We start from the raw sequence: 11,197 nt of genomic DNA, 5'->3' as shown, positions 1-11,197 counted from the left end.
GCATAGAAGAAGAGCAGGGGCAAGGAACTTTAATCTCTGCTAGGTAAACTTTTTTATCAACTTCTTAGCGAGATAAAACGCGCGGAATCTCAACTTTTAACGATTCACACGGCCGCGTTTTCCCGCTACTCGCGTTCCTTCATTTTAACCGAATTACGCGGGCGCCGTTGTGTATCAGACGCCTTTACGACGTCTGGGCAAAAACTTCATGGAAACTGTTCTTTATCTTTTATCGACAACGTATGTATAGTTTCATATTCCCTGTATACTCACTATACCTGTCATATACCTCAACCAACACGCTAAATTTGAATTTTAACTTTACAGTGTCTACAACATCCCATTTAAGGATAAACTAACCCCTAACTTGAAACATGAAACATTGGTGATTTCTATCTATAATGTAAAATAGAAAACTATAGACAACAGTTTTTTCGCATATCAATCACATCTACTCTAACAATCCCTACTATTGTCAGGTCTCAACTAAATTCACGTTTCATAAGGAGAAGTTAACTTCGAACTTTAGGTTAGATCTAGTTCGAATTGAGAACATGAAACATCGACGACGTCTGTCATGAGGTATAATAAAAGCTATATACGTCATTTCCTTTACATATCAATCACTTTTTCCCTGACAGTCTCCTTTTATTTCCAGTTCTCTATTAAACTTATTACAACTATAAGGAAATGTTCATTTCTAACTTAAAACATGCAATACTGATGACTTCTACAATAAAGTATAACATTGTTTACATATATCAATTACTTCTTTTCGTAAAACCTATACTTATTTTTAGTTCTTAATAAAACTCACCGAGTCGACGGGAACGAGAAGTTATAATCTGGAACGCCTGGAACAATAGACTTTTACGTGTTGATGTACAACTGATGGTGAGCCTGATGCTGACTCTGATGCGGATGCTGCAGCGAGTGTTGATGCTGGTGCTGATGAGGATGCTGATGCTGCAGCGTCGGGTGTCTCGCGTTGAATCTCACACTTCCGGCCAGCGAACTTCCTCTACCATGGGTGCCAACAATGCTCGGTGTATCCGACAGTTCGTCGTCCTCTGCTCCTAGACTACGAAACCTGACGAACCCATCCTCGTCAACGAGCATCGTAGAGCCTGTGGTCGGTGTTTGCTCGTGGATACCGCCACCGCCTCCCTGCTGCACAGGCGTGTGTCTGCCGCGACTTTCGGAGTTCCTTAGAGTTTGTATCCCATTACCATGCCGGTTTAACGAGCCGCGACCTTCGTGCGGGAAATGGCCCATGGTACCTGACTTGCGAATGGAATGCCTCTCAAAAGTACCTGCAACAACGACAATATTATTCAGCATATATAGTCCCATGCTTGGCAGGGAAATTGCTTGTTTATTATTTTCCCAATTTTTTTCGTTTTTCTTTCGCCTCGTTACGGTTCGTGGTGTATCTCGTTTAGGTAAACCAATAATTTGAGTGCCCGAAAACGCAGAAGAGTTATTTGTTATATCTCTAGCTTTGTTTTTCTTTAGTATGGGAGCTTTGTTAATGGAGAGCTGATATGATATTTTATGACATGTTAACGCGTCGTTAGAAAGAGTTTGACAGAAAAGTATGCGCGACGAAAATTATTTTTTTAAATTACTAAGATTATGGAATTTTTTCGAATGGACATGAAGAAAAGGGTACTTGAAATGATACTTGAAATAATTGTTCACTTACGTTGGATTCTAAAATGGACACACGAATAGAAAAGAATCAATGTTCTCAGACAATACGCTATTCCGGTCGTGCCATCTTAGAGGTAATAGCGTGTCGATTAGAAGACAAAGCGTAAAAAGAACTGCTGATTTCGGGGTTTCAATATTGTACTAATACCGCGAGTCAGCGTTCTGAACTCCTCTCAGGGCACGTTGATTGTAACAGCACGTTGCTCCGGATGACCTAATTTATCGTTTTATATCTCGCAAGATTATTAGAAAAAACAACAATTTCATTTCTCATTTCAACAAGTATTTTATGGAAGTATTATGAAATATTCTTCTGTGAACATCCTCCTGCACCAGAGAATTATATAACTATGTTTTCGTAAAACTGCTTTAAAAACAAACAGATCTTTGTTTTTCTCTAAAAATTAAAAGAGCGAAATAACTTCTTTTACTCGTATTCTACAAAAAAAAATTTTTTTTTAAGTAAGAATATACTTTTAAACGAGATACACAAAAATTAACAAACTCTCTTTCAAATCTGCACGTCACGTTTCAATGCAATTTAAGAGGAAAAAGAAGGAAACGCTGGTAGGACCCGTAAGAGGTTAGAAAATTCTCTCACGAACCAGAAAACGAGAAGTAATTCGCCCGTTGATTCAGCTCGTAACGTTGAATCACACAGTAGCGCGCGCGCATCGATACCTGATATGTTCAAATGTTCGGGCAGCGTGTTCAGCGGGAAGCTATCGTCGTAAACCTGTTTCCCGGTTCTCATCGTGTAATTCTGGATCGCCTGGTTGGTGCTACAGATAGCTGGGTAAAGCACGTCGTCCATATTCTCGGTGGAGGTCGAGCTACCGCATGGAAACAGAGCGAAGCCAGAATGGACCGGGTGTTGTTGCAGCTGTTTCTCCCGCAACGGGTACTGGGATAGACTGGCTACCCAGGCGAGTAAACCGCATACTGCTAGTTCGAGTAGCCTAACGGAGAACTGCCAGCCCCACCATAGCCATGGATGCGATTGTGGTCTTTCCTGGACATTCCCAAATATGCCATACAACTGGACGAATCCCATCAGGATGAAGAACAGGGCGGTAGCGATACTGGTAGTGATGGCAGTGCTCAAGGCCATCGTGGTAGGATCAGCACCGACTATGTGATTCGTCCCTGCCGTTTTGTTATTTGTTAACAGGATCTGTGAGCGTACCACCCGGTAGACGTACATGTACCCTAGGCCAAGGATCACGCAGACGATGATATAGATGCACTGGCAGATCAACGGCAATATCTTCGCCTCATCCGGATAGCCAAGCACGTGCGTGGACACGTGCAAGGAGACACAGAGAACTATGTGTACCGTAGAGGACAATACCAATGCGGCTGGTGACAGAAACCTGTTGTTTAAAGATGGGGCCTCTGAGCAACGAGCTAAGTATAGCACCAAGGTGGCGAACGCGGTGGATAATAATGGTGCTGGTAGGTACATGAGCACTCGAGACAGAGGCTCGGGCAGTGAATGGCCTAAATTGTAAGCGTCGTAGAATAGATGAAAGCACCTTAAAGTACAGACGGTCGTGAGAAGCAGATGAACCGTGAGGAAGTACGACTGGGTGAGTAGATTCGTTGCTTCGTTGAAACGAACGATCTTGTAGATCGAATATAGAGCCATTAGCGTGAACAAGATCGCAGCGACGTACACGTGGAGGAACCAAGCGATCCGCCAGGTGGACTCAAGGGGATGCGTGTCAACTTGAGGTACAATGCGGTCACCAGCCTCGTTGGGCCTCTTGGGAGGTGGAGCAGGAGGTTGTGGTTGGGGATACGGAAGCCTTTCCGTGTCCACTATCTCGATGTTCTCTGTCTTGAAGCCGTTTTCATTCCTGAGCCCGTGATAACTATCATCGTCATGCCTCCTGGTATTAGGCAAATTGAAAATCGTCGGTTGTGTAACAGATTTGGAAGAATCTAACGTGCTAGACGTCCTGGCCGTTGTTGTAGATGGCGTCGTCATCTTTTCGGTGGTTGGAATTACCGGCGCATTTTGCGTCGGGCTCTTCGTGGCCAGAGGCTTCAAAAGTATCTCTGGAATATCTTGTTTACGACCGTTGCTGCCAGATAATATTCTCGAGATGCTTGGATAATGCAGAGTAGGTACAAACTCGTTAGTATTGTTCCTTCTGTCCAGCTCGCTGGACTCTACCACATTCTGCTCCTTACTGGGCGTATTCAACGGTTTGTTTCTAGAATGAGAGTGTCTCTCTGGCACTTGAGAGGGACCCTGAAGATCGGGAGGCCTAATGGGTATCCTCTCATGGGCTGGCGTGCCGCTCGGTGGTGGTACCGGTCTCTTGAGACCCGAATGAACATCCGAGTTGGTTCCTCTCAGCGTTGGCTTATTTGCAAACGGATGAAGGTACTCGGGAGGCAGAGGAGGGGTGAAGAGAGCGCGAGACGGGGGAGCGTACGAAGGCAGTTCGCGGAAGGCCGGCGACATGGTCGCTCGAGGAACAGGAGGATACCTGACGGATGGTATCGACGAGCTCGTCGTTGTGGTCGTGGTAGTGGTCGTCAAAGGCGACGGTACCGTCGACAACGTTGTACTGGCCGAAACTTGAGCATCATAGGCGGGCACGCTGCGTTTTGTGGTCGCCGAGCTGTGCGCTACCTTATTAAATATGGCCGCGAGGTTTTTCTCTAACGCGGTGTTGTCCAAGTTAAAAATAGGGCTATTAGGTCCACCATCGCCGCTCGCTGAACAAAGAAGGATCGAGCAGGAGGACAGTACCAGCAGCAATGTCGACAGGAGTAGACGCATCATCGGGGTCATGATGATGCTCGATGATAGTAGTAGAACCTAAAGCACTGACAGTTGGAGAATTCAGCCGGGCATCGGTTCATTCCATAACCATGAGTAGGAAACGAGAGAGCTTGCTGGCACGCACGTACGCGACGACGAGTGCACTCAACGCTCTAAGGACACTTGTGAAGACGTCTATGTATCTTCTTCTAACGAATCCCTATATTTTCTCTGCCCTCTGGCTCAGTGCGTTCTTTGAAAATCTCCTCCGTCGATATTACAGCTGCGCGGCCAATCTCGGAACGAGTCTTGCCTGACGAGGTGTGCAACCTGAGTCAAATATTACATTCCTAAATGTACAACGACGGCGGCGGCGATGGCGGGCTAGTAGTCTATGCGTTCTTGGCGGATTCCCCTGTTGCGGCGTTGGTTATCAACGGCATCTGTTGCATTTCCACTCTTCAGATAGTAACTATATCACTGGCCTGATCTTTGGGAGCGGTTTCGTGGTCAATTTACTTCGTCCTCCGAACAGTTGGATCCCTCCTAAAACGCTTCGAATTCTCTCTCGCTCTCTCTCCGTTAGCTATACTTGTATATGTGTATATATATATCTACATTTTAGAAGAGAATTCTGTGAAACCAAGTTTCCACGCGATTCGTCGATAAACGGACCCAGCTGAATGGACGTTAGAAATTAAGACAGGACTATAGCTGACTATATTCTCTGTCCGTTGCTGTTACTGCTGCTGTTGCTGCTGCTTTCTATCAACGGTATAGAACCACACACATAGCATATACAACATATACTAAAGCTGACCTTCTTTACGGATTTTCTCTATTTCGTTATATGGTAGAAGAGAGGCTCTACACACGACCAACTATTACCGCTTCGGCTCGTGTACTTCCATTATATCATCGGGATTCAATAAGCCTCGGATTATTTCGCCGTGGTAACGGCGTTACAACGTTGCCTTGTTCCCGGAGCAAGACTCGATTTAAAACCTATCTACTTTTACGGACGATAGAACGTCGGCGAACTTGTTAGCCGGGCTTAATCCGATATCATCATTGCTCGAAGCCATCCCAGATTCGCGAGAGCCTCGGGCGAAACCTGAATTCCTGAGGGTACATTTAATGTCTAGAATCAGTCGGAGTTCCTTCTGGATGGGATGGTCTCGTAGTTACCGCGTCCATTCATTTCCTCGAAATGCGTGCGCCACCGTTTCCGCCTGTTCCTCTTTGTCGCTCTAACTGTTTTTGTGCACTTGCTGCTGGCCACTTTTCGCCTCTCTCAATTGGTATCTCTGCGCGGTTACGACCTGTGAAAAATATTTTTCCGTTACTTCTCTTTCTATTATTTCAGTCGAATATCGATTACGCTGGTAGAATATGAATTAAAAATGTCTGATAAAATTATATGGGATGAAAAAAGATAGTTATTGGAAAATGTAGTAGGGTAGAAGGAGGGTTCGAACCAATTATTCGCGCGATAAGACGCATGTTATATCAACCGAGCTAATTTTTAACCCGATGAACTTCTTCTAATTTTAATATCGTCTAATGGCCATGGAAAGATTTCATGCTGAGAGAATTTATCTAATTTTAAACTATGATTTTTAAATGACCTTATTATATCTCTCATGATCCATGAATGGCATTTAGCGTTCCTTACTTTGTGCTTATTATAAAAAAGAGATTGAATTTCAATAGAATTATGTTTGTTCAAAGTAGATGAAAGAAAAGGCGATAATGTTCAAAACAACCCACCGATTGGAAAGTCAACTGTTTAAATATACGGCCAGGAAACATGTGTATTTCAATGTCTATCACGTGATTGTTTTATATGATGCTAAAACTAAGTGCTGCATAAATTTACTGGGAACTGATCGAGCTAAAATAATTTCGATATAATTCAATTATATATGACTAGATTTTATTTACAATTTATTTTTCGGTATTTGCAGATTTCACGTAACATATTCCGCTGTAATAAAATCCAGCATCAGATGAAGATATGTAATATAGGTTATGCTAACAAATTATTTTAGTAACCGTCAGAGACACGTAGTTTGCGATACATATTAAGATTAACTACAACGCTTGTTTTTAACCCCGAAGGGTTAATGTAAAAAGCAATCTGTTTTTGAAGTTTAGCTTATAGTAATCTCTATTTAACCTCTAATAATCTTCTATTACGTTCTATTAGTTTTATACCTAATAATATTAGTGAACTGACAAATTACAAATTAAGATCATTTGCAATTTTGTAAGTTATAGAAATCTATTTATACAATTTTTACAATTTGGGAGAGTTAAGATGTTTACTTTAATTATGATTAGTTATTTTATTATTTGCTTATTTCATTACTAAACTTGTTATGTAAGAAAACTTATTAATTCTGATGAACTTATATCTTATAGCTTGTAAAATTTCATTAATATTATTTCAGTTATGTAAGAGGACCTTAGCGTAACATTTTCTGGCATATATTCGCCCATACTTCTATTCTTCGTGTCATTAACCGGCAGAATAAAGAATCTGCCGCGACAAAGAGGAGACATCGTAAGAATAAACGAATAAACGGGTCATAGAGCACAGAAATTAAAGATTGGAAGCGAGTTTTCAATAGGACGTCGGTAAATGTAGGTCCCAGTGAAATAGCACTTTCATAGAGTATAAGGAACACAGATAAGGCACGTAAGCCAATACGAAGTAAGAAGGAAAAGACGGTGAAGTTCCACTTAGAGCCTCGTCAATGGCACAATAGCGAGACCTGATTTAAAAAACTTAATTTTACGTTAACAATCGATCATCAACTGAGCCGTATGAGCCGGGTCGGCTGGTATTAAATTTCGGATATATCAGCTAGACGGAAGCCGTTCGAACGTAGACGACTCCGGCTACACAGGGGATGCATGTTACAGGAAATTGGTCGACCAGCTAAAAGAGCATACGCGAGTGACTCAATTTTCTAACACGATCATTTACCAACTGAAACGTTTGCAACAACAAAGGGGTAACCTTTACAATACTTAAACTGTATTCGTTAGAAGAGCAAGAAATATATACAGTGGTTCAGAAATGTATCCGAATACTTGAAAAAATCTTTGTTGTAAGTATATGTAATATGTGTGTTACACACAACATTTTCATGATTATATTGGTACAATTTAAAAGAAATTAAAAAATGTACGTATTTAGCGCAATGTTGATTTACCGAAATTACTAAAAAGTGGAGCTGCTTCCTTATTGTAGTAGTCCCTTCAATTACAGCGGGTCACCAACCATGTGGCGCATTTAACACACATACAATTTTCATTTCCCCAAATGTTTCCATTTGCAATACAGGATAGTATAACCCGAACGAGGAAAATTCCAGGGATATACAAAACAGTGCATAATGCAGGATTTAAGCTGGTAATCGATGATTAACGTGTTGCATGGATTACACTCGCTCACATGTAAGCACAGAAAATCATTATCGTATTAAACAATGGAGCTCAAAGATCTCTGTCGATAAAGTAAATCTCAATGAAATTTCATTCCATCAAATATGTACTAATTTACGTCCAACAAATATGACGTTGTTTAGCGAACTCTGTCAACCACATCAACTTTAGATATAAAATATAACTCGAAAATATATATATTATAATACTATGTGGAATTAATTTCGTTTGAACGTTAACAATTTCGAAATTGCGTTATATTAATTCGAGCAGAAATTTCGCAATCGTACAAGAACTATTCATACAATTAATTGTATATACTGAATTCGACGATAAATTATCTCCCTTATTTTAAGAAAAATTCTTATTGATTAAATTTTTATAACACGAATATACGATTATAAGTTCTTCAAATTTTCGCGCTAAAACGCTTCCAAATGAAACTGCTCTCACAATTGTTCGTATTATTTACGAGGAACTTTTGTTTGCCCCCTATTGAAAGATTTGGCAAAAATACGCGAAATCATCGAACATTCTCGATTCATACGAAGCACAATTACTTCCGGAAATCTGCCCCTATCTATTCTGGTATTTATGTCTTTGTTCCATACAAACGTATACGTGCGATCCTACGCGAACACATATGATAAATATTTGTAGAAATAACAAAATATATATCTCAACGCGTATGTCCCAAAGGACCGGAGGACTTCGTGTTGCGTCCCAACTTTTTCATATAATGGCACACGATGATCCGATTTTGCGATTGGATCATACAGGATTTGTCTTTTCAGCTATTTACGAAGAGCTTTCAACACAAAACTTTTAGAGTTCACACATAGGTTTAAACAATGTGTATTCTGTTTCGACTCATGCAACAGATACATGAAGATTATATATTTCATGAGAGATTGCACATGCGGCTGATCAGAAATTATATATCTATCAATGATGCTGTACTTACAAATACGATTTATATAAATATTTCAGAAGAAAAAATTTAATTCGATACTAATACTCAGCAAAAAATATATTGATTAATTATTAAATGTAATTACGCTATTTAGTCACTTTTCTTAGTTTTGACTATTTGACTCGAACCTTTTCTTTTGAAGCTTTATTTTATCATTATTGCGATACGTACAATTTTGTGTGCTAGACTAGATTAGCCGCGTAATAGTGACACACGTATGTGAATATGAGTGTATGGAAGTATGTGTGCATACAGCGTCTCGAAAAACAGATGAATGCAACTGCTCCGTTAGCGGTGTGGTATAGATAGTGAGACAAAGAGAGTGCTGAGACGCGTGCAAATGTATATCGACGAAGATCCTGCAAATCATTTATTAAATAAATCTAAAGCTATTTTAATATAAATTCTAAGTGTAATCTTTACTTCTATTTCGGCGATTAAGATCCACAATTCTCAACAATCGTTAAAAGAAATTGGGGGAGCCGAAAAATTTATCAAAAAGGTTAGGTTAGATTCTGTTACATTTGAATCAGATTCGAGTTAGATTTCATTAAATTTATTTAAATATGTTTGAATAAACGAAAATATCATTCCATCAAAAAGACATCAAATTTGTAATCTTTTTCATTTCGTAAAAAAAGGACTGGAGTCGAATAGTTAAAATCGGGAACAGTTACATTATTAATCATTATAATTATTAAGTGTAATGTTGCATTTTTGTATTATTAATAAGATTAAGATAATTTAATTCTGGCTTAGTATTATAGGTAAGTTACGACTGGAAGTTATATTTCGCAAGATATGTATTCTGAAATCTTGAGGTCTCGATTTGAAACATGGTTCGAGAGTAGTCGGATATCGGAATTCGATGGAATTTTGTTTCGCGAAACAGTCTTACAATTAGCGTAAAGCAGCGATATACCAAATGGCGCTCCGCGCTACATTCTTGATCACGTGATTCATACAGAACCGATGCCATTACTTACTACGGGAAAGAATTGCTTGACGTCAGTTTCGGTATAGTATGCGATTTGTTCAACTTTTACAATTACTCTCCATGATTGTTCGCGATTTAAATCAAAATAAAACGGAAACCTCGGAATTCGTCTGCATAAACTGGGAATTCGTCGAGGCGTGAAAAACTTAATTAAAATTTACTACGGCCAAAAGTAGAATTAAATGAATTAATCGAAGCTCCGGCTTTCCTCTTTCCTTTATTTGGAAACGAAAACGTAGGGGAAAACCAGTAAAACTTTCCCGTAGAAACTAAAATCTACATTTATCCGTCTCTCTTGTTTATGCCGTCATTATTACGTTAATTCATTTCGTCTTTTACAAATTTCATTCGTAAATTAAAGTCGAAAGATTCATATACATGGAAAACAGCTTCAAAAAGATATATATATACGATTTAATGCTTTTTGACTACAAAAAATCGTCCGAGAACGGTCGTTCATATTGAAATGTCGATTTATTTTTTTGAAGTATGAAAAAATACACGTTTGAAAATCGGCGTTTCGCTTGGAACGGTAACCCGACTTACCGGTTGTGATTTAGCGGCTAGTTGGTTTCGTTTGGCAAGTACACGCGGCGTTCGTTAGTTTGCGCATCTACATTTCTCTCACCCTCTATCGGTCTGTGTTTCTCATTGCTCTGAACCTGTGTTGATCAGTTCACATAGCATAACCGAAGCTTGTCGATGCGAACATAGAATTTCATAGAACAAACGCTTTCGAGAGATCGGGTCTTATCCTCGACCAATAAAATGTCGATATATGTATGTGATAATAACGTACGGTTAATAATTGGATCTATGGTTGAATTATAAAGAAGATGGTATAATCACATTTCCTGTTTAGAGAAATATGATATGATTAACGTCTCGAAATAAATTAACATTCAATCGAACATTTCTTTTTTGGTCAATTTATATTATTGAATTTTTCTTTTTTAGGTTATGTATGCCGCTGAAATGTATTCTTCGCTGTAAGGATCAACGATTATATATATTTTATTATATTAATAACAGGAAAAATGGAAAGGAGTAACATTTTTTAAAGATTAATTAATAGTAGAGATTAAGTCTGTTTGAATCTTATATACTGAATTGAATACACTGAATTTAGTTTGTCATGGAATAGATATTCTTTCGAACAAAGAAAAACCATCCGAAAATGTAACAAACCGTCTAATTCGTGTAGCCATATATGACAGCTTTTGCACTGAGCAAACCGACTGTTTAGTGTGCCGCGCATGTTTCTCGAATAAAAACGGCGATGAAA

At 39.5% G+C, this 11,197-nt stretch overlaps 1 protein-coding gene across 4 annotated transcripts in view; it reads right to left on the bottom strand.

Annotated features, from left to right (window-relative positions):
* Positions 1–11,197, bottom strand: part of LOC122568989 — a 121,909-nt gene that overhangs the window by 3,004 nt on the left and 107,708 nt on the right. For 3 of the 4 annotated variants that reach the window (XM_043729405.1, XM_043729406.1, XM_043729408.1), the window contains 2 exons: positions 2,395–5,811; positions 818–1,313 (listed from right to left, as the gene is read on the bottom strand). In XM_043729405.1, the coding sequence (XP_043585340.1) occupies positions 871–1,313; positions 2,395–4,519 (2,568 nt within the window). In that variant the 5' untranslated portion in view covers positions 4,520–5,811 and the 3' untranslated portion in view covers positions 818–870. The remainder of the gene's footprint in view (positions 1–817; positions 1,314–2,394; positions 5,812–11,197) is intronic. The other variant, XM_043729407.1, reaches the window with a different exon arrangement.

Source organism: Bombus pyrosoma, linkage group LG7 (assembly GCF_014825855.1).
Source record: "Bombus pyrosoma isolate SC7728 linkage group LG7, ASM1482585v1, whole genome shotgun sequence".
Classification (NCBI taxonomy): domain Eukaryota; kingdom Metazoa; phylum Arthropoda; class Insecta; order Hymenoptera; family Apidae; genus Bombus; species Bombus pyrosoma.
This window is presented reverse-complemented; position numbering and strand designations above follow the sequence as displayed.